The 23,684-nt window shown below is 47.5% G+C and overlaps 2 protein-coding genes across 2 annotated transcripts; one reads left to right on the top strand and one right to left on the bottom strand.

The window, feature by feature from the left end:
• Positions 1–1,220: 1,220 nt before the first annotated feature.
• Positions 1,221–12,016, top strand: LOC122363374 (blood vessel epicardial substance-B-like). The gene is made up of 6 exons (XM_043332572.1): positions 1,221–1,714; positions 1,995–2,154; positions 2,577–2,688; positions 4,608–4,669; positions 4,727–4,877; positions 9,503–12,016. The coding sequence occupies exons 1-6, from the start codon at positions 1,221–1,223 to the stop codon at positions 9,697–9,699; spliced, it is 1,176 nt and encodes a 391-aa protein (XP_043188507.1). The 3' UTR covers positions 9,700–12,016.
• Positions 12,017–12,403: 387 nt separating this feature from the next.
• LOC122363365 lies at positions 12,404–15,395 on the bottom strand. Its single transcript, XM_043332555.1, has 4 exons — positions 15,295–15,395; positions 13,418–13,615; positions 13,034–13,157; positions 12,404–12,757 (listed from the first exon to the last, which is right to left on the bottom strand). The coding sequence occupies exons 1-3, from the start codon at positions 15,307–15,309 to the stop codon at positions 13,056–13,058; spliced, it is 315 nt and encodes a 104-aa protein (XP_043188490.1). The 5' UTR covers positions 15,310–15,395; the 3' UTR covers positions 12,404–12,757; positions 13,034–13,055.
• Positions 15,396–23,684: the final 8,289 nt, after the last annotated feature.

Genomic DNA, 23,684 nt, shown 5'->3' with positions numbered 1-23,684 from the left:
GCCCAATGGCGACAGCCGGCGCCAATTAAATGCGTATTTTGGGACACATCTATCTATCGCGGGAGGTATAAATTTCATGGAAGTGGGAAATTATTCTAACAGTTGAGTGCCATCACCTGATTTTATGCAGCCTGATTTCGGGCTTATGGTGGCGTTTGTCAGTCAGTGCACGCTTAGGTTCAGGTGAGGTGCAATTCAATTTATCGATCCGAAAAGTGTGAAACAAGTAAGTTCTCTTCTACGCCCACCACGGGAAATCTCGGGTTATCGAGGTAAACGAGGTTATTCATTAGTTGAAAATGTGTCATGAATATGTTCCAAAACAATATACCTAATATTTTTTTATTGAACAGTTCCAAAGTGAGTTATAGAGATGGACATATACCGCAATAGCAAAAGCCCAACTTGAATTTCAAGCTACTCTAAAAGACGGATATATTTCATAAACTGTATGTCCTCACTCCTAACATTTTTTTCTTTCGAAGGGGAGTAGTTTTCTAAAAGAAACCCTTCAACTTAATGAGCTTGAAAAATGGATGGTTAAGAAATTGACCTTCAACTCATCACTGCATGCTGCGACCTCTGCAAAGTCGGCGCTAAGCGACATAAGTTAGGCCGTTTACGCCTCGGGTCGCGTCAGCGCCTGTCTGGAATAGTCACGGAGCTGTCCATTCATTAGCTTTCCTCTCACGGACTGGGGAGACTCAGCTGTCGTGGAGAGGGACACTATTGACAACGCTGCAGACCACAAGCCACCCAACGGCCACCCACAAATTATCCGCGCCACAATAACTGTTGTTATTAGCCGGCCGTTCGAATCGTGAGGGCAATATTGTGCGGAACATATCCGATATTAAAAAGACCTGTCTAATCTTGCATCCGCTGAATCTTTTAATAACACTAGCATAGATAACAGTAGAACAGTAGAACAGTTCTACTGTTATCTATGTAATAAGCAATTTGCTAAGACGAAGAGCGACGTGGTGACGTGATATCCCAGTGTAGCCTAGTCCATTATGTTGATGCATGTTCATGGTTGATTATAGGTAAGATAGCAAAACAACTGTTCTGTATTCTGTCTCCTGCCCGACATCCGATATTTAATACCATGGGAACGTTTTTAACTGCTTTGCCAGACCACGTCAGTCCCGACTCGCCCTATTCCACCAGTGACGCTCCGTTCTCTCGGCAGGTCTGGAGCCCGGCTGTGACCTCTCTCCATGTATATCCCTCTGAACGGCTCGGCGGCCGGTGCCGAGCCACCGACAGCGGTCGGCTGCCGCGGCTGGCCGGCCGTCCACCACCGGCTCTTCCAACTGGCGCACCTGTTCTTTCTGGCGGCGTTTGTGGTGCCGCATACGTTCCGTCTGAGCGCGGCTGCGCTGCGAGCGCTCCTCTGTGCCGGTCTGACGCTGGTCGCTGTCTGGGCCGGCGCTGTAGTCTGCGCGCCGGACGCGCTCGCCTGGAGCGTGGCACTGGCGGTCGTGAACGCGGCGTACGCGGCGCGCCAGGTGTCGTGTTCGCGACCGGAGCGGGCGCCGGCGCAGCTGCGGCCGCTGCACCGGCGCCTGTTTGCGCCGCTGCGCGTACCGGCCGCCGAGTTCGCGCGACTGGTGCGCGGCGCCGAGCTGCGCCGTCTGGCGCGTGGCGAGCTGTTCGCGGCTGAGGGCGTGACCCGGACCGGAGGCCGACTGGCCATCCTGCTAACCGGAGAGTGAGTGTGACCACAACCGGATCTGGCAGAGCCAGGTTGGAGAGTTTGGTTGGGAGGGCTTGCTGCTACGTCGTTATCTCGCATGTACGCAAATTATGCTACAAATGTTCCCCCTAATCTAGCACTAATGTCCGGACTAAAGACGATGTGTAACATAATACCGAACTCCTTTTTGGTTTCTGTGCCAGATGGGAACGTTCTCTCCATTGAGTAGTGCTCTCCCAGTGCGCCCTACCATCACTTGTGTAACCACTTCCGGTTTCTGCTCCGGCTCTTTTAGATTGGTGGTGTCGTGTGAAGGGTGTCCGCTGCATCGAATCACGCCGCACCAGTTCATCAACTCGCCCGAGTGGGAGGCCGACGAGGCGGCCGAGAGGGACTCCAAGGAGATGGGCGCAGAACAGAACTGCAAGCCGCCCGACCCGAACCCCATCTACCAGGTAAGGGCTCGGCGAACGGGGTAGGAGGGTGAGAGTGGTGCGAGCAAAGCTACCGTGCAAAGCTACTTTGGACGCAACCCTTTGTGTCTGGGGAACCTGGGGATTGAGTCATAGATGAAGCGGCATCGTATACGGCCGAGAAGTTGTCGTTTGTCAGAGTGTTGTGCGAGAACATGACCACTGACCAGCTCCCTGGCCATGTTCTGCTGCTCTTCTGTTATAGTTGCAGCTCCCCGTTCATGGGTTCATGTGGTGCCCCTTGTTTGAAGTAGCAGCTTTCCTATCACATTCTGATCCTTGCCTACCAGTATAGCCGTTCCCCGTCTCTCCACTCGCCCCGACAAGCAGCGCCCTGAGGAGTTCACGCGCTGCCCCGCCCCGGCATGCGCTGCTCACGGTTTCACAGTAGGCACGTCCACCAGGTATCGATTTCGGCCACTGAGGAGTCGACGTACGTGGTATGGACGGCCGAGGTGCTCGGCGCCGTGCTTCAGTCCAATGCCTTCCTCAACGCCGTGCTATTTAACCTGGTCGGTGAGTTTCACAGCGGGGCCGAATGGCTGGTATGCATACTGGATGTGTAATGGCGTCCGTCAGGAATGAGGGTGAAAAAGAGCAGATGTGCCCGTGCTGTATACGTGCAACAACGTTACGTTTAATCGTTTTATTAATTTGTGAGATAAAATTCAGAGCAATAAATGAAAAACAATTACCTTAGCAACAGAATGTTTGTTTTGTCCTTATATATGGACAACTGATAAAATAAAATTATCAGATTCTCTAACATTAACCCGCGCCCTGCTGGGGGGTGTTTGAACACCCCCCCTTGTGGTTTTTCGCGAATATCTCAACGCGGAGCGCCGCCGTTTTTGGTACACCTTATCGTACATCAATTCTACACATGTTGTTAAAATTTCAGACCAAGGTCATTCAAGGTCAGGTCACCAGGTCACTTGAAGTGACCTCACCTCATAAAAAGTTTCAATGTCTGTCATAGCTACATCGAGTGACCGATCGCTTTGAAACTTTCAGCGATTGCTAAGAGCAATAGCATGTACAAAATGTATATCTCAGAATTTTGATATCGATGACCTAAGGTCAGGTCAATTTTGCGACCTCCCCATTATAAGTCAATGGGAGAAAATTGAAATGCGCCTCTTTTGGACAAAAGACATTATAAACACTCCCAAACACCGAATTACAAGTGGTTCAGACACACTGAACATGAAAATGGTGTCAGTGTTGTGTATGCCCAATTGTGTATGCCCTGAGGTCATCTTAGGTCGCGAATGGTATCTAACAGTTTTTCGCAAATAACTTTTGATAGAGGCATGCTAGAGCGATGAAAACGCCTTAGATGTGTTCCGCTTGACGATACGGATCGACTGATATGCAACATGACTCTTTCCGGTCAGGTCATGACCTTGACCTGAGGTCAAATTTTCAAATTGACCTTTCAAGGTCAACTTATAGTTCATTCGATGCGTCTTGACGAGAGGAACACAATGCCGGTAAAAGTTAGCTCGTACAAGGCTTGAGTCAAAAGTTATTGCAGAAAAACTGTTTCCGAAAAAATCGGCTATTTTTGCAATTTTTGCCCCCTGCAGGCAAAACCGTTGACGTTAGGTCAAATCTGAGAGAATTACTCAGAAAGGGCTTTAATAGGGCTATCGAATGCTTTTTTCCGCGGCGCTGTAACTCTATTGGTTCTCGAGTTATGCATTGGCTTCTTGGAAATTTTCGACATTCGACCTGGAAATCGGCGAAATTTTGCCTTCAATGACCTCTGGTGACCTGACCTTTGACCTGACCAAAAAATTGACCGAAGTGATTTCGTCATTATTTTTGACGCTCTTTCGAACGCCGCCTTTCGCGTATCGCTACGTGGCCCAGGAGCCGAGTTACAAGGGGGGGTGTTCAAACACCCCCCCCCCCCCCAGCAGGGCGTGGAAATCCAGGACCCCCAGCCGGGCGCGGGTTAAAACGCATCGTACAATATCTACAACCACAATAAATCTGTAAGGAGTAGGTATTGCGTTGAACGTGAGCTCCTTCCAGTGAGCTTACAGGCACTAAAAGCAGACATTCATGACACGTGTTTTCGATGTTTACCATTGCCACCGAGTCACGCTACAAGTCATTCGTGTTGTCTGATGGAAATACGATACGAGTTACAAAAAAGCTGTCCTCGTCACCTTGAGTAGGTATCACGTAACAACGGACACAGCGAGAAAAACAAGCGGGAGTCGTTGCTTGAGCTATGTTTACAGATCATACGTAACAAGCAAAATGGTTAGTTAACGACTGTCTTGCATTTGATAGCTCATGCATAATGCATCTGTGATATGTCTGCAAATCCCGCATACCATCATCAAAAACGGCCTACAGCCACACGTAGGTAACTGCTCCTGTCCAATCAATGCGGGTCCGTTTCACGGGATCACTCTCCCCAGGTAAGGACATCACCAAGAAGCTGTACCGGGTGAACGAAACGGCGCGCTGCAGCCTGCGGGCGGTGCGCCGGCCGCCGGCGCTGGTCCGGCGCCGCAGCGAGGAGCCGCCGCCGGTCGAGCGGCGCCCGGCCGTGGCCACACACCGGCGGCGCAGCCTGGGCCCGCCGCCGCGGCGGACCGAGCTGATCAGCCCCGCCTCGGAGCTGGCGCTGCTCCGGTGGCAGACGGAGCAGCGGCCGCTCTCGGCCGGCGCCCGCTCCGACACGCAGGGTGAGCGCTGCTGCCGTCCCCTGCCGTACCCCCTCACCGTCTGTATGCTCCGCCTCACCTCAACCAGCCCCAGCTCGGTATATGACCTTCAACATGCATTTTTCACCGTCCTACGGTCTGAGGCTCAAAGTAAATGTATGCTGTTACGAAGACTATAACAGTTTATTATTTAGGATAATTAGTTGAAACATCATTACGTTGCTTTTAATGACGTCAGTTGGATTAATGGCTTGTAAAACATGCGAAATATATTTTCAATTACCAACTTTATTGCTGTAAACGATGATAAATTCTAGCAGCTTTAGCTACTTATCCATTCCGGCAAAAATGTCATCCTGAAGCAGCATACTCGTGTGTGAAAATGTACTGCAGCATTTGTCGAATTCGACTGCAGCTATTTCGTTGGATGTAAACGCCTGAGCTGTAATGTAGATTTTGAAAAGCGAAACTCATCTTTTTAGATACATTTATAAGACGACATGCGATGCAACTGCACCGCCATAATGTATATGTGCAGTGTGCATTGTACAGCCCTCAGCAGACTGCGTGGTAGGTATTCTTTTTTTTTTCGTTATTACCGATAATAACTCAAAGGCTATGCTATCAATCGGTCGGAACTCACTGCAGATAGATGCGCCATGCTCCACTCCTTCGATTAGGTCTATCACTAAACAGTGTATGCGCCTTGTGTGGCAACAAAATGCAAAAGTTTATTTTGGGGGCAAATATAAACTTTTGGGATTTGTTGCCAAAATGGATGGAAAATGAGTACGATGATTATGCCAATCTAAGGTGCGGAGTCTCGCGCGTCTTGCTGGTACGATTTCCAAATGACCGATTGCATGGTATTCGCCTTATTCTCGGTTTTATCGAAAAAAGAATACCTACCACGCAGTTTGCGGAGGGCTGTACCTACACCTCCAAGTCACTGTATATAAGTGGCTCGTTATGTATGAACTGCACCATCGGCTGCTCACAGTGCTTACTGCTTACATTCAGTGTGAGGTCATGGGGTCGTGACTTGAGCTCGCCTGTCGCTAGCTGGCCACTATTCCTGACAGGGGGACATATAAGGCCAGTGAGCGGCCCCGCTACACGAGTCCGGGACTGGGGGACGGGGAAGGGAGGGGCAGTAACCTTCGCCGGCAAACGGTAATGACAGAGCCGCGTGCGACTGACCAACAGCGCAACAGAAGGAACCCAGAGCTTGGGGCTGCTGTAAGCTCCTTTTGCACGGTTGATTGGAAAGCGGAGAGAAGAGACGTGCCTAGAAACAGGTAGTAGATACCATAACACTTGGTATCTATGTTTTTATATCGTTTGGCCTGAAAAGTATTGCTCATTACCCATTACTACTCCGATGAAGTTCGGTAGGTGAAGTCAACCATTAGGGAAGTCAGCTCATCCATTGGTCTTCAAATAGCGCGTGCAATGGCGACGGCCCTTTTCACAGCTATTTCGCGTTCGCTTTAGGACATTTAATAACCAAATGTAAAAAGGTACCTCTTCGCGACCCATAAACTATGTGCAATGGCGCGTGGTTTTATCGCGTGAAAGCGTTTCTGGAACTAAAGACGCGCGGTCTGTTTCCGCGTAATGGTAAAGCCACCGATCTGAACCGGCTGGCACGCTGTGTTGAGTTTAACTGCCCGTTGTGGGGAAGTTTTTCGGACCGTTGCGCCAACCTCAGCTCAGTGACCCGGTCTCTGCCGTCGTTATGGCCAATGCTGTTATTATGTCTGCTCATTATTGGAGATGGCTTGGCACGCGACCGTCCGCGATACATGCCATCAATACGATAATGCTGCCCACAGACAGACAGACAGACGGACACACGGACAGACGGACAGACGGACAGACGGACAGACGGACAGACGGACAGACGGACAGACGGACAGACGGACAGACGGACAGACGGACAGACGGACAGACGGACAGGCGGACAGACAGACGATGGACGCCGATAGACGGACAGACATACACGGACAGGCGGACAGACACATGGGTAGACGGACAAGTGGACATGCGGACAGACGGACAGATGGATAGACGGATAGACGGACAGACGGACAGACGGATAGACGGGCAGACAAGCAGACAGACGATATCTTCTTCTAACCAAATAGTGGCAGCTCAAGCTGCATGAATGACTTAGTTCACATGGGTATAGTTGGATAGTGACATGCTGCTTTCAGCAATGGCTACTTTTGCTTTTTGATCATTAGCAATCTTTCCCCATCCATTTTCTTTTTTGTTGCTGTTTTCGCTTTGTTTTATTTTCATTGCTGAGAGTGCCGCGACTTTCTTCTTTCTTTTTGTCTTCTGTAAACGTTTGCCACTTTGAGTTGCTGAGCTGAAGGGTGGACGCACCCCTGGTCTCCTTTTCATGGATTGCAGTAAATAAAGAAGGCGTTGGGTCGTTGCGCAGGACGGGCCGGCTGCGGGCCACTGTTCGGCCTCAGTTTACCACTTAGCGGACGCCGTGAACGGCGGCAGCCGCCCTGCAGTTGCTCGTTGGAATGTCAGCGGTCGATTGGCCACCAGCGCGGCGGCAGCCACTCGGCGAAACCAGCTGTCCCGCGAACCGTCAGGATGGGCGCCCGCCCGCCGAATGTTACAGTCCTAACGGAAATACTGTCCCGATATATGCATAGGTTTTCAGTCAGTCTGAGTTGATTATACGAATGCATTGAACGGCACAGCTTTATAAATCAAGTGTGGCCTGGGAGAAAAGCGACTTAGCTGATGATAGGACCAGGGAGGCACTTTCTGACACTGCTGTACGTACGGCGTTACAGGTGTGAGGGGCTCCTCTCGCAGTGCAATGTTCGGCGTAATTCGAACAACCTAGGAGCTACAATGACCTCTTGCTATTGGTAACAGCATTGAGTATGCAATGCGTCATCAATCTAATTATAGTGCCTACTTACAATGTAATATTTTCTACCGAAGTGGGCGAATAGTGTAATTGCGCCTAACACCTGTCTATGCTGATTTGATTTTGAGCTAGTGGAGCTAGGTATTAGTTTAGCTAGCGACATTTTTAAATGTACTCGACGCTGGTGCTACCAGCTTGGGTCGGATAACTTTTCTGTATTCAATGCCTATTCATGCTTGATATTGTTGGGTATGCCTACGTTTATTTTTCTTTGCAAATAATAATCCAAACGGCGGAAAAATCGCAGAAATATTGATGTAGCTAATAGTCTTATAACAATGCCTAATATTTTTACAGTACCTAATCTATATATGTTTATAGTTTGCGGTAAATGACAAAATAGTGCGTAAAGCGCCATTGGCATGAGTGCTGTTTGCGGAACACAGTTGTCAGTCTTGCATATCCGGATAACTTTAAGATCGATGAAGTCTCAGGACCACATAACATAACCTTCAAATAACTATGTCTACCTAACGGCGTAGGTACTTAAAGGCACGGTACCTACGAGTATATGTACCATGCAGCCTGCAGGTTTAAGGCCATGGGTGGAGAATGTTTGAAAAAGTTACCCCGGCCGGCGACCGATAGTCGCGGGAAGACAATATACTCACGTTGTTCTTAACGGTCATCATCAAACCCCTATTCTGACGCATGGAATAGGATGCTGTGTTTGCTCAAGGATGAGCGTTGTATCCGACACCGTATTATTCATAACATTTTTGGAATGATCGAAAAGGCAATTTCCTTTTAAATTATTATTTCTTTTTACTTAAACTTCCAATTTCACACCGAACCCAAACCAAACCATATGCCATTTTGAGTACCTAAATGTTGCGTTTTCAGCTTTTTATTGTGTCTCAAAATAGCTACAAAAAGACAACTCACCGTAGTAGAAGCTTTACAGAGAAATTGACTGATCGAACCAAGCAAAGCACTTAAATAGGTCACTGACATCCACGGGCGTAGCCTTTTTCAATGTTGGGCGGCTCTTATAATACAAACAGGGAGTCGATCCAGGAATATCGACCGGTCCCGGTCTCGTAGCTCAGTTGCTAGAGCGTTGGATTCCGCGTGGCGAGAGCACGCGGCCCGGTTACAACAGTCCGAGTTCGAAGCATGATGGCCGCTCGGTGTTTATGAGCACCCTGACGGGTACGCTCATAAACGGGTGTGGTTGCGGTTGGTGGCAGGTCAGTTGAAGGCAATGAGGTCAAGCAGTAGTTTTGAAAAAGTGCGCCGAAGGCGCGCCAAAATTTCGAAACTGAACAGGATGTGAGAGCAATCTTGGCATTGCAGGCGACCACACGCGGGTCTGAGGGTTGGAGATTATGGCAAGTTAAGTAAATGGTAAATACCTACCTGATTTGCAATATTACGCCCATGGAAGTCAGCATTCGAAGAGCGTGAGTTTTCTTTTCTCGTATGGAGACAGCTTTTAGGATTTACAAGAGTAGAAAAGTTACCCCGGCCGCGCCGGGGTAGGCTGAAAGTTACCCCGGCCACGGCCGGGGTGGCCGGGGCAGGTTCTCCACCCATGTTTAAGGCTCAGAACTCCTCGCTTTTTAAGCGGATCTCATAGAGCTCTGACGGGAACAGTATGATGGAGAGCTGCATTTTTTAACAGCTCAGCGCACCTCTCCTGATATGCATCATGTTGATGATATTCTGTGTCTGCCCCTGCCAGCAGTGCTCTGCCCCGGACGACTGCTGGGCTCGCGGCTTCCTCCAATGACGTACAGGCGACCGGCAGCACCGCACCGCATCCACCCGGCGGAGGGAAATGTCATTAAAAGTGCACCGTTCGCCCCAGAGGTGGCAGCACGGTACAATCTGTGGACTCCGGCTATGAACGGCGACTGCAGGCCGATGCGTGGAAAGGCGTGAGGGTCTGGGCCTTGTGACCTACTTGGACCTACCGGGGCCCAGTGAACATTGCCTCGGGGTTATGCGTTTATGGCTCTGTGAATTTAGATCGGAGAGAGAAGAAGATTTAACATCTTCACTGGATCTTTGGGATTTGCTGTCTTTCTGCGGCTTTATTTTGCTGAATTTGGCACTACTGACCCGAAAAGAGTTTTGTGCATGTCCTTGCATTTCAATCACATTAGCTTCCAGCATCTCATTCACAGGGGCGAATGAGATCGGTCGCGAATTTTACTGAAACGAGATGTTCAGCATGTGCAATTGCGTCCATCATCGACTTAGCATCCGGTGTCAATGTGGCAATTGCAGACAAAAGTTTGTATTTGAGCTAAATAAGCACTCATATTGTGGTCTGCAATTGCATATCTTCACAAATCGGCTGCTTCCAAACAAATCATAAATGCTCAGCTGCCATTACCGCGTATGATCGTGCTAATATGCAATCGTGGAACCTAATGGAACAGCTGTAGGCCTGTGAACAGATGGTTATCCCGCACCGGACCGGTGCTCGACCCAACCGCGCCGGGCCGAGGGGGTGGGCTGTCTGAGCACCCCCAACCTAGCTCGGCTCCTCAGCTACGTAGCAACACGCAGTAGGTAAGCGGTGCTCCGAAGAACGTCAGAAATTATGGAGACAATACTTAGGCCGATTTTTATGTCAGGTCAACAGCAAGGGCAGCAGAGGTCAACAGAGCATAGTTAAGGCATAGCTTTTGCATAGTTAAACAATTATTCTTTTTTACAAATCGGCGCACAACTCAGTAAAGAATAGAGCTAAAGGCTGCGATAAAGGTGATTTGATATCTCTTTCAACGTTCTGTCTTTTAACTGCCCTCAGATTTGATCTCACATCAACAGTTTAGTTACAAAATGGCAAAAACTCTTAGATTGATGCGTTTACGGAAATATTTTCTGCATTAGCTTTTAACACAGCTTTCACGACATTTATTTTACCGGCATCGTGTTTCTCTGATAGGACGCTTCTAAGACACTATAATTCGACCTGAAATGGTGATTTTGAAAATTTGACCTAAGGTCCTGGTCCTGACTTGACCGAAAGTGGTTACGTATCAGGGGATTCGTGTCCGTAATCTGAACAAATGCAAGGTGTTTTCGTAACTCTAACATGTCGACGGATCAAAACAATATTGTTAAAAGCTGTTGGAGACCTTTCATGACCTGAGCTGACCTTGGGAGCATAAAATGCCATTTTCCGATTCATTGAACCATTTTTACTTGTTACCTGATATTCGAGAGTGTTAAGTCCGTCTTTTGTCAAAAAGAAGCGACGGTTAATTTTCTCCCATATGACTGATAACGGGGAAGTAACAAACCTGACCTGCCCTTACGTCAAGTCTATCGAAGTTCCGAAGCAAAGGTTTAATATATACTGGTTCTTTCATTAATCCCTGAAAGCGATCGGTCATGGCGAGCATTATAACTGTCTCTGATGTAAGGTCACTTGACAGTTGACGTGACCTAGTGACCTGACCTTGAGTGGCCTGGGTCTGAAATTTTCACAACATGTGCAGGAGAGATGCTTGAAAAGGTGTTCCAAAGCGCCACATTTTATGAGACATATGCGATAAAACTGCTAGGGTGTTCAAACCGCCACCCCCGGCCCAGCGTAGGTTATTGTAGGGAAGTAGGTAAACATTAGCGGCACAAAACCTAAGAGTCTTTTTGTTGTGATGTCTAAATTTAAGTAGAACGGGCACATCATGCTTACATGTATTGAAACATGCAAAATGTCCACATGACACTATAAAATAGTACGAAACGCTCTAGACATTGCGCTTAGTGATCGCCCATTGTGCCTCATGTTTTGTATAGGTAGTGCGATATGTGATAGATCATTCATATCAACAGTGTCTTGATCTTGAAACATTGAGCAGAATGCTTTGTAGTGAAGGTGATATGTGTATGACCGTGCCTTGTTTGCATTCCCTAGAAAAGCAGGCGTAATAATTGTCATGCACGACTCGATTTGTCGATGTGTCTGCGCTTTACCGTTATTCAATTGTGGAAAGTGAAAGTGAAATATCTCAACTGTTATCTCGTTTTCGCTTCCTTCGCTTTATTAGGAAGGCCATTCAGTATTCATCATCTGATGCAGATACCTACCTATCTGTCAAGACAGTCTTTTTTAGCAACGGATGTGTATTGTTCAGTCGTCATTCTACCGAACTGGTATGACTGACGTTTTGGAGGTATGTACCTATTCATCTTTATCTTCTTATTTATTTCGTACTTGCTACATTTCAAATACATTCCAACCATCGAAGATCTCGGCATTTTCAGTTTGTTTAGTATTGGGCGAAGAGACATGGCTGTCTGAAACTAAGGATCATCCTAAGTTTTAACCCCTATCAGATTGGGAAGCTCGAGGCTCGGCATGATAGGTACGGCTCTGCGCCTTTTAAATGTGTCTTGTGGGTGTGAGCCATGAATGTCTGGGCCTAAAAGCTGCGAACTCTTTCTTATGTGGAGAATTCGACAAATTTACGAAAGGAGTCTTTCAGTTTCAGTTTCAGTTTCAGTTTCTTGCCGTCTTTCAAAGAAGTCGGAAGAATCAAGAAGCCGTCGAGTTCAAAATATCTCGTTCAAAAACTTTTGAAGAACCCATTAACTGTGTGCTTGAAGAGTTGAGACAAAGCACATCTTATTCTTGCCATTATCTGTATGTTGTCTCCTAATGTTTATTGCGGTTTCAATTCAAACTATGCCATCCGCAAGTAGCTAAGTGATGCTACAGCACTACGGTGATATATTTATTGCACATCTGAGAAGTTCAGGTAATTCGTAACAACGGGAAGTCCAACAATCATAGTCGTCATAACAAAAAACGAGAAAATATAACAAGTGATTCGGTGGCATTGCGGCGAATGATGTGAACTGCTGACTTCAGCGCGTTTATCAGCCAGTCAGCTGCAGGCGCTATCCAATGACGTCATTATTTGCTGCGGACGGTGCGCCGAACGAAAATCTTCAGATGTTGATATCCTGAGACGGAAGAAACCTGGAAACGCACCATATTTCAAATGTAGAACTTTGACTTTCCAAATGGAACAACACATCATGCTTTTTCAACAATCTTGCTTTGGAGAACGATCTGATAACAGTTCAATCTATATAGCGCTCCGTGGGTCATTCATTATTTTATTCCCATCATATCAAGCAAGATCGACTATTAGAAGTCCGTCTCCTCGTATGAGGTTCTATGTGCGGCGTGCGCTGCCCTCCTTCACCGATGCCTACGCTGGCCGCCCAGTAACAGAATGGTTTGAACTCTCACCGAGTCTGGCGCCGCGCGCCTCTCAGTGGTAGCCGTAGCCCTTGTCGTCCTCGGGCTGCGTGACGTAGTAGCCCCAGGGCGCAAACACGTCATAGCCGTACCCCTTGCTGGGCCCGCGGTACGTCTGTCAACGTTCAGAGGCACGTCAGGGCTGCACCACGCCTCAGAGGTATCCACTAAATAATACTGTTTGACGTTAGTGGCTTATGTCACATTGCAAGTACAGACCAATATAATATTTATAGTGTAAACAAATAAATGTGTGCCTGCTCAAACCGCTACGTTGATGCTACATCGACGAAATTGTTTTACGTCTTCTTTTCGCGGAGATTGTCTAACATCTATGCATACCCGGACCTTGGCTAGGGGCATTCAATAACGCACCTGAATTTTGACGCGTCCCTTGAGGGAGGGCTTGCCGTAGCCGGCACGCTCCTCTATGACGGGCTCGTAGCTGGGTCTGTACTCGGGCTCCGGCTCATACACGGGCCGGTACACGGGCGGCGCGCGCTCGTAGCTCTGCGGCCGCGGGTAGGCTTCGGCCAGCGCCAGCGCCGTCAGGCCCAGCACGGCCACCAACAGCTGCGGGCGACACAGAGGTCAGCGGGACAGGTCAGCAGCTGGGGGTGACACAGGTCAGCGGGACAGGTCAGCAGCTGCGGGTGGCACAGAGGTCAGCGGGACAGGTCAGCAGCTGGGCAGGTCGGGGGCCATCGACTGAGCAGGGGAGGGGGTCAGCAGCTGGGCAGGTCAGGGGTCGTCAGTTAGGTCAGGGGGTCAGTTGGCTGACGACACTAATCAACGGCGGGTCAGGTCTGGGAAGTTACTTATCTATACGGGAACATAGAGGTCAGGGACTATTCTGGGGAGGTTGGAAGATCAGCTATTGCAGCATGCATATTGCAGTGTCTGTTAACGTGACAGGAGCTGCATCAGCCGTGAGGTCAGGGAATGCCACCAGTGACGGTAGGTCAGCTGGGGTCGCAAAGTTTTGAAGGTAGAGAAATTATAGGCTCAGGGAGATCTACCGCCAGTTGAAGAAGGTAGTTGAGGAAACCCGGATAGCTCAACGACTCACTGAGAAAACAGTTTCTCCATTTTCGGTCTCAGAGACCAGTTTTCGGGCTAATGTCCCCTATTCAAAACAGACCACACATTTTGAGAATACTTTCTGAGCAATGCCATTGATCGCAGAAACAGATCTCAGCCAGTACCCATGTGATCGGTATCAAGCTTTTAAAATTAGTCTCACTATGAAACCAGTTTTCAGTTTCAGTAGATACTCAATTGAGTCCTTTTTCAAAAATGTTCTCAAAGTGTTTTCTGAGTGCTATTACGCAAAGTCCAGTTCAGAAGGTTTGCTCGCGAATCAGTTGCTGCTTATGTCAGTAATGTTTTTCATTAAGTGGGTTTTCTTTTCTAATTCCGTTACAAATCATAAAAATCGATTGATTTCTACAAAGAACATTAGTAGTCGTAACGCTAGGCAACGCCATGGATGTGTTATATCATCCATGACCTTACCATGACTATCTGAAATAGTAAGGAATACTTAACATACTCATATCTTGGCAATATGCGGAAATATTTTGCAGGTAAATATTAGTGGCGACCATACCGTTTTACATATCAATATTTTACACAGGTCTCAGAGTTGTCACAGCTATTCTCACCGTGAAACATATTATCGCGTAGCATTGTCTCCCAAAGAGAATGCACGTTGCGCAGAACTTACAACGGAATATGGAACATCGTTCATTACACACCTATTCATCTGTAACGTGAAATGAGCACACATAATGCATGAGGGCTTTAGAAAGAACGTTACTATCACTTTCAAAAGTTCTTGAATCATTCATAGAAAGAACGTTACTATCACTTTCAAAAGTTCTTGAATCATTCATAGACCACCCATTAGATACTTTCACTATGAATCGAACAAGCCAGTGGCTTATTATCCCTAGATAAAATATTCCGAGCATATTAATTACCCAGTTTGTCCGTCCAATGTGTTCTATGGAAAGCTATTTTTTGTTCAAGACGATTCCATCCTACCCAGCTGTCACGTCTTTCTCACCATGTATGAGATAATTGTCCCTTTCACAACATAATTCTCACGGGTGGACACCTGGTGTTTTCACCCCGACCGCGGCGGTGAACACTTGTCTACACTCTGAAAGTACATACATTTTCCATAGTAAACACATAGAACTGCTCTGCCCAGGACCGGCCCGGAGCAGCTAAAACCGAGTGTCACTCACTGCACGGGAAGCCATCTTCTCTCCTGGCTCGGCGTGTGGACGAAATTCACACTCCAGTCGTGTCTGCAGACTCTGCTGTCGGTCACCGGCGGCTCACGTTAGATACTGACGGTCTCTCCACCGTCCCCGCCTTTATAGCACCGGCCGATCGAGTTTCTCTCACGGCGCCGAGCTAGCAAACTCGTGACGTCACGGTTCATGGAGCGAGAGAACTGCATTTGCAACGGGCTCTGAATCTTTCGGTCTTTGAATTAGCGCATGGAAAAAGGAGTGAACGAACTTTTCTTGGGTCTCTTACGTCTCAAGCAGTTAATCCGCGCCCTGCTCGGCATAACTTTTCATATATTTCTTACGCAAATTGCGAAAATGTAAGGTCTTGCAACGTCAGGTCACCAGGTCCCGTGAAGACCTAGACTCAAAAAGGCTATAAAACTCGCAAAGCTATGTACACCGGCTGAATGATCGCTTTGAAACCCTCAGCAATTAACCCGGCAGTTGCTGGGGTATTTCGCCACCCACCGTTTGCTGGGGGGGGGGGGGCGTTAAACGCCCCCAGCCGATAACTCGAGAACCAATAGGCGCAGCGAAACGAACGAGGCGGCAAACGAAAGAACGCGACGAGACGCTTCCGATGAGTACTTTAAAGTTGAATTTTGAGGTCACAGGTCAGGTCAAGGTCAGGTCAAACACCTGAAATCGGGCTTTCAGTAGCATGGACTTCAGGACTTCGCAATGGGCGCCTCTCGTCATAAACTCTGTCAAAACGGTGCACAATCCATCATATAAGGCCTACAAGAGTGTCAGCTCCATGTAGGGGTCAGTCAAGCATAGGTCAGGGTCAAGGTCAGGTCAACCGGGCAGGCACATATCCCCGAAAATCAAAACTGATATTCGCAGCCTGTGACACATGTTTTATGGGTAATTTGGGGCGTAGAACACGATGGTGACATTCATTTTACCATATGTGTACGTGTTTGGCTAAAAAAGTTCAATTTAAGAAATACATGTATCATGGTCGTGAAGTGGTCACGAGAAATTGCCAAGATTCAGTTCAAGATTTTGGAAAATGCGGAACGATAATCAACAATCGAAGATAGCCATGTGATTGCTCATGGTATTGGCAGTCTAATGGCGTTTACGGCATGTCTGTATGTCTATTCTGTGATTTTATATGATTTTTTTGAACATATGCCGTTTTTGGTCGAAAACTCAGAAATCATGACGTCACTAAAACCTCGATATCTCAAAAATTTTCCGACCGATTTTTTTGAAACTTTGTCACAATAAACTTCAATCAATTCCCTACAGGTACGCAAAATTTGGCGCGCCTGCGGCGCGCCGTTTTTATGCTATGGCCCGGCAAAAAAAGTGGGGGCGTTTAACGCCCCCCCCCCAGCAACTCGCGGGTTAATAATTTTACTAGTGTGTATATTTGTACTTTATTTCGTTTTTTAATGTGCCCTAGAGTCAGGTCAATTTGGCAAGACATATAGGTATAGCTATAAATTAAATTGGACAGAGTCTTTATAACCACCCATTTTCAGCACTCCAAACGTCGGGTGGCAGATAAACATTAAAGAGACATCGAACAGTTGTACGCGTGACCCCTTATATGTATACCCCCTGATGTCAACTCACATCACAAAATATTTACAGCAGTCGTTCGATAATAACTTTTGATGAGACATACTAGAGCGCTAGAGCGATGAGAGCCCTCAGACATGTTCACATCAAACTCATCAACGATAGGGATCGAGCAGTACGCAATATGACCTATTCCGTTTAGGTCATGACCTTGACCCTTGATCAAATTTTCAAGTTGACGTTTTTGCCATGTGATGCATCATCTTCCCCAAGCAAGAAGTAATCAGTGCAAGCCTTTATCCTTCACCCAGCTTACGAATGAACATCTAGCACCAAGCTTGACGATTAACCCGCGCCCCGTTGGGGTCTGCCGCGCAACGCGCCCTGCTGGGGGGGGGGGGCAATTTGGCCCCCCTAGGATCTCGAGAACCACGCAACCTAGCGACAAGCTGCAAACGGTGTTGGATAGCTCTATCAGGGAACTACCTTGTGACCCAATTTCATTGCCTTAGGTCAAACCGATGACGTCACAGGTCAGGTCAAATGTCGGATTTCACCGTTTAAAGGCATTTCAAGAAATGCGTTGTAAAATCGAGTAAAATGCATTTCATTGAAAATCATCGATGGGGAAATGTTCTTCAAACACATATTTTGCTATTTGAGGTCACTGATACCAGGTCAGGTCACAGAGGCCAGGTCACTGGGGGTCACAATATGAAACTATCATGTGATGCATGTTTTATGGTCCATTTTATGTCAAATGCGATTATGTGGGTCAGGCAGCCTTTCGGGTCAGTTTAGATTATGTTCTGGTGAAGGTCAGGTCAGAGTCAGGTCAAGGTCAGGTCAAGGTCAGGTCAAATTAGGTCAAATTTCAAAGTTGATATTTTTGCATAAAATGGGTATCGATTCGATGCAGCTCGTCACGGGGAGTTCAATGGTGGTCTTTGTTTTGCGCTATGTGCTCTAGAATTGCCAAAAATGAGTTCAAAATTTGACGTCATCAATTTTGAATAGTTTCTTCGCTATAACTTGGCCCAAAAAGAGGTATCGATCTAAAAAATGGTATGTAGATAGAAGAGTGCAGGGACTATCACATATATTCCGATTTTTTCGAAATTCAAAAAAAGATTTTTTTGAGTTTTTCTAAATAAAAAAAATCTTTTTTATTTTTGGGGTTAAAATCCAAACAATTTGAAAATCCGAGATAACAGTTTTGTAGCGCCGTCTTTCCTCTACATGATCATATAAAGAACTTTGAAATTGCTAAGTAACTGTAGCTTTGGTGAGCGTTTCAAGATTTCATGTTTTTTGCTCATTTTTGCTCGAACATGACCTCACTTTGACCTCAATAACTCCTGACCTAAGGTGACCTAAGACTTGAAATTTTGTTTGGAAGTGTCAAATTGATGCCCGGTAAGGTACTGAAAATTTGGCCGTTTTTTTTGCTATTCAGGAAAAACCACACGGGGGCAAATCCCCCCCCCCCCAGGGGGCGAGGGTTAACATGTTCGACTAAAGGAAGAAATGTGTCAGAGAAAGTAGCGATTCGCCCCACGGGCGATAGTTGGAGACGGTCATCGCTCCTTCTTCATCTTTATCACAACAAATTGCACGTTCGCGCTCCATAACTGTTCCAGTTAACACGGAGCCGAGCACCAAACGGTCACGGCTGGACCTGACGAAAACTAGTCTCTACTTTTCGTGGAGGCATTGCTGTTAAACCCGCGCCGGGCTGGTGCTCTAAGATTCCCCGCCGGGCCCGGGGGTGTCTGAACCCTTCTAACTCGGCTCCCATGGGCCACGTAGCGACACGCGGTAAGCGGCACTAGAAAGAACGTCCAAAATAAGGACGAAAACACTTCGGTCATTTTGTTGGGTCAGGTCAAAGGTCAGGTCACCAGAGGTCACCATAGGTAAAATGTTGACTATTTCAACATTTTGGAAACTGCCGACGGCTATCTCGGGAACCGATAGAGCTACAGCGCCGCGGAAAAGCGCATTCGATAGCCCTTTTACAGGCCTTTCTGAGTAATATTATCAGATTTGACATCAGGTCGACAGTTTAGCCCCTAGAGGGCAAAAACTCCAAAAATAGTCGCTTTTACGAAAAACGTTTTTTCGGCAATAACTTTTGACTCAAAAGAGCCATGACATTACTTTTGCCAGCATCGTGTTCCTCTCGTCGAGACGCGTCGAATTAACTATAGGCCTGGTCGGAATCGGCTGACAGAACTTTGTCAGCCGAGAATAAGCCCCGCTCACACCGCGCTGCTGAAGGGCTTGTTCATAATCGGCTGACAGGAAACGTCTGCCAAAGATGGCGCTCGACAGATAGGGTTGAGACTTGAGGAGAGGTAGCATTTTCGCGCTTTTTCAATGACTATCTTGCGTTACATTATATTTCTGAGGTTTATTTGCCGAGGCTATAGAAAAAAATTACAGGATTGATTATTGAGGCGGTGCTGGCATTTCGATTCGTAGGTACTGTTTTCAGGCTGACTCGCACATTGCGCCATGGAAAAGAAATAATTGCTATCTTTCGCGAAAAATATTAAGTACAAAACACGTCAAAAACATCGTATATAAAAACTAACCACCTGCACTAAAAAAGCTGCGCTTTGACTTACATGCGCCACTTTCGAGCCACTTTGAATTTCGGCTGACGTGCTGCTGCCCTTTCCCAGCAGCCGGCTGTCAGCAGAGGTATGACGTCACAGCGCGAAAAGGTGTGATACGTCATCAAAAGCTCAACCAATCAGGGGCTTGGATCTCAGCTGACAACAGCATAACAGCCGATTCCGACCAGGCCTTATAATTTGACATTGGAACGTCTACTTAAAAATTTGACCTCAGGTCAAGGTCATGACCTGACCGGAAAAGGTCATGTTGCATATCAGTCGATCCGCAACGTCGATCCGAACACATCTAAGGTGTTTTCAGCGCTCTAGCACGCCTCTATCAGAAGTTATTAGCGAAAAACTGTTAGATTCTGTTCGTGACCTGAGATGACCTCGGGGACATAACGAGGGATCACAGTTGCCATTTTCTGGTTCAGTGTGTCAATTTTACCTACATCTCGATGTTTCAGAGTGTCTAGAATAGCGTTCGTGCAGAATAGACGCTTTTCAATTTTCTCCCATTGACTTATAATGGAGAGGCCGCAAAATTGACCTGACCTTAGGTCACCGATATCAAAATTCCGAGATATAACCACATTTTATAGATAATGCTGCTCTTATCAATCGCTGAAAGTTTCAAAGCAATCGTTCAGTCGGTGTAGCTATGACGAGCATTCTTATTTTTTCTGAGGTGAGGTCACTTGGCGTGACCTGGTGACCTGACCTAAGTCGACCTGGGTCTAAAATTTTCACAACATGTGCATAAAAGATTCACGAACAGGTGTGCCCAAAACGGCGGCGCGGGCGCCGCCGTTGTTGAGATATCTGCGAAAAACTGCATGGGGGGGGGGGGGTGTTCAAACACCCCAGGCCCGGCGCGAGTTAAAGTGCTACAACCTGACTTTACAGCTATATTTTGATGTTAACCGGCTCACAGAAAGAGGGAGACATCCACCGGCCGCGACGGTAATCGGTTATGCCTCTGTATTTGTGCGAAGACGTGAAAAAATCAGCGTGTCACCCAAAACAAAATGTTCAGAGTTTATTATGGCCGTTTTCACGACGGAACTTTCGCGGTGGAATCTATTTGATACCTGGAAAGTACTAAGTCAACCCCTTAAGGCCTTATAATCCTTACAACTAAAGTCTTTTGCCTTCAAAATATTTTTAAAAGTTGTAATCCAGGCGATTTTGACCGTCAAATCGCTTAAATCGCACCGCGAATGTTCTGTCGTGAAAACGGCCTATAGGTACTAATAGCTTTACTAACAGACTAATGTCGTTTTAATCCATAGCTTTTACTTCTCTTTATTTCTCGTGACTTTCCGGTATGCATAAATCGATAATTGATTACGATTTACGACCAATGTCGTAACTCCTAATGTTCCTTGCGGGTGTTCCTTGCGGTTTTCACACGGGACTCAGCCAAAAATCGTCGTAATAGGAGTAGTTAACTGAAATGGTTCATGTCTGAACTGGGATATTTTTGATTTTTTACATCAACCATCGTGTCGGGAGCTGTTCGAAATTTAATTCAAGGCCATAGCTCTTTAACCCTCGCCGGCCGAGGGGGGGGGGGGCGGGTGCCGCCCCCCCCCCATAGGGTTTTTTCGCGATAGCTCCGAACACGCTGGCGATAGAGAGCTGAAACTTGGCATACCTGACCTTTGATCCAAGCCGCATCTTTTGACACCAACCGCATTTTTGGGTCAGGTCAGGTCACTGATCTATGACGTCACAAGTGAACCTCTGCACGGTCTTCAGATGTCGCAACTTCGCAACGCCCTCACTGCCAGAGGAGATGTCACAGGGAAATGAAACTTGCAGGATCTAGTATCCATTATGAGTCTCACAACTTGTATATCTCGGATTTTTCCTAAAGGTCATATGAGGTTAGGTCATTTTCGTGACCTCACCATTATAAGTCAATGGGGAAAAATGAAAACTGCTATTCTGGCGCCGGGAACGATCTCCAACTATCTCAAGCACACAGAATCGTGATTTGATGCACTCCTTGCAAGGTCAGATGCGTCACTTTTGCAATGTTGACCTTGCGTGACGTCATTTATGACGTCATCAAGGTCATATTAGTTTTTCGTCAATAACTCTTGATCAAATTGAGCTAGCGAGTCGAGGAAGCCACCAATGGACTCAGGAAGACCTGCCGAATCGAATGATATGCGACATGACCTCTTTCGATCAACTTCGTGACCTGGGGGTGCTGACCTGACCTTGACCTGAGGTCAACACCCCAAGTTGACCTGACCCGAACAAAAAGTATATCATTCGACGCGCCTGAGCGAGACGAACACGATGCTGCCAAAATCGCGGCGCTGCGGCCGTTTTTTGCGAAGCTATTCACCAAAAACTGAACCGTACCTTGGGGCACTTGACCTGACCTCAGAGGTCACCGGTTGACCTAGGACCTTAAAATCGGGTACCAATCTCTGCGTCTCGTAACGGCGCACACGCTCGTTTTTTCCGCGACGCGCTAGCTCCACCACGGGCGAAACGGCGAGGGGGGGGGGTCGTACCCGCCCCCCCCCTCGGCCGGCGCGTATGTAGAAAACCAATAGGTCCGGCAAGGGTTAAAGTCACGGGTAATTTCAGTCTCCGGAATTGCAAATGGCATTGTTGTACATAACATTCCGTAGTAACCTTGAATTAAAGCAGATTTATTTGCACGCTGGACGTCGGACGATGAGAAAATCGGTTACGGTTTAAAAAATGTGTCCTGTTGACTGTACTCGTAGTCATGCAATAAGAAATGCTGGATGCACACACATTATACACATCCGTAATGCGCATTGCGTATTATACATTTGAGCCGTAAACGTTGTATGACATCCCCAAATCCATGCCGAGGAAATGAACTTCAACGATTTCAACGATAAGATATGTTTTAGAAAGTAAAAACAGATGGGCGAGAAGTAGAGCTAAAGCCGTATCATATCAACCATATTGGCACCGTCGGCAAAATAGTTGCGGCTTGGACTCGCCCATTTGACCCGGCATTCCTAATAACGATATGAAACATAGCTGGTGCATTCATCGCCTATATTTTCATGAGAGAAAAAAACGAGGATGGTAGACTTTCTATCCATGTTCCATTGTTCCATGCGCCTGTAACAATCTTCTGCGGACATTTGTTGTTGGTAACTCGAAGACATGCCAACCGTTATTTACGACATCGTAGCCATGAGCAGAACCATGGTAAAAACAAAACACCGAGCAGTCACATGTCACTCCGGCTTGAGATGAAATCCGACGGCTGCACTTTCGACCTTACCGAGGCATGACGACCTGTCTGGAGAGCCAAGCCGCCGCCCGCCACGGTGGCACCGTCAGCACACGGGGTTCGGCCCGCCTGCCTCTGCCACCGGTGGACGCGCTCAGCCGGAAAGTGAAATTGGCGGCGCGTCCCGCCATGACGCCGTCATCTCAGCCCGGTTTGCACGCTTCACTGGCCACGGGCGTCACGGAGAGCCGGTGCCGTGATCGCGGCTTGTCGGCGGTGTGCGGACCTGTGCAGGTTTCTCTGGCAGAAGGGGCCCTCGACCGCCCGGCCGAGTCGCTACTGTGCCCGGGATTCTGTATACCGGGCGGTCTCAGCACGCTTTGCGTTGAATGTCTTTGCGGCGGCCCCGATACTGGCTAGACCCAGCACACTGCACAGTAGGTATACATATAGTGCAGCACAGGGTTATGGTGACGTGTCCATGGATGCCGGACCCGGAGAAGCGGCAGCGCTCGAAAGTTCTTCATCACCGGTGATAATGATCTAGTGAGAGAGAACATGATAGGGAATAGTCGACGCCAACTAGCCAGTCTATTAGTGGGAAGTGAACCGGAGCAGCCAACTCGTAACGGGGCTGTTCACCAGCCGTTTCCTGGCCAGAGCTACTGATCAGTCCACCGGTTTCAGATCTATGGACATATAATTTGACTTTCACTGAAGCCCGCTTCGAGTAGAGCATGGATAATTGGCGCATCAAAAGCGACAGCTCTTATAATTAGCATTCCGACTGGAGGAGAAGCGAACGCCTACATACCTATATGCATTGATACATTTGTGTAGATAATATCCATGTTTTAATGTCATTAGCGTACTGTTACCATTACCATACCGTAGCCATTTTTGTGACAGGGTAAGTGCAGTTATGTTCGTGGTATTGGAACTCTGTA

Source organism: Amphibalanus amphitrite, unplaced genomic scaffold (assembly GCF_019059575.1).
Source record: "Amphibalanus amphitrite isolate SeventyFive unplaced genomic scaffold, NRLGWU_Aamphi_draft 000618F_arrow, whole genome shotgun sequence".
In the NCBI taxonomy this organism is placed as follows: domain Eukaryota; kingdom Metazoa; phylum Arthropoda; class Thecostraca; order Balanomorpha; family Balanidae; genus Amphibalanus; species Amphibalanus amphitrite.
This window is presented reverse-complemented; position numbering and strand designations above follow the sequence as displayed.

What these genes read in the sequence shown, in the direction of transcription:
- LOC122363374 (XM_043332572.1), top strand. Translation starts at nt 1,221, where the DNA reads ATGTATATCCCTCTGAACGGCTCGGCGGCCGGTGCCGAGCCACCGACA. An exon ending in ACCCGAACCCCATCTACCAG is followed by an intron (nt 2,155 to 2,576) that starts GTAAGGGCTCGG and finishes CACGTCCACCAG; the next exon opens with GTATCGATTTCGGCCACTGA. An exon ending in CGCCCGCTCCGACACGCAGG is followed by an intron (nt 4,878 to 9,502) that starts GTGAGCGCTGCT and finishes CCCTGCCAGCAG; the next exon opens with TGCTCTGCCCCGGACGACTG.
- LOC122363365 (XM_043332555.1), bottom strand. An exon ending in AGGGACGCGTCAAAATTCAG is followed by an intron (nt 13,158 to 13,417) that starts GTGCGTTATTGA and finishes GAACGTTGACAG; the next exon opens with ACGTACCGCGGGCCCAGCAA.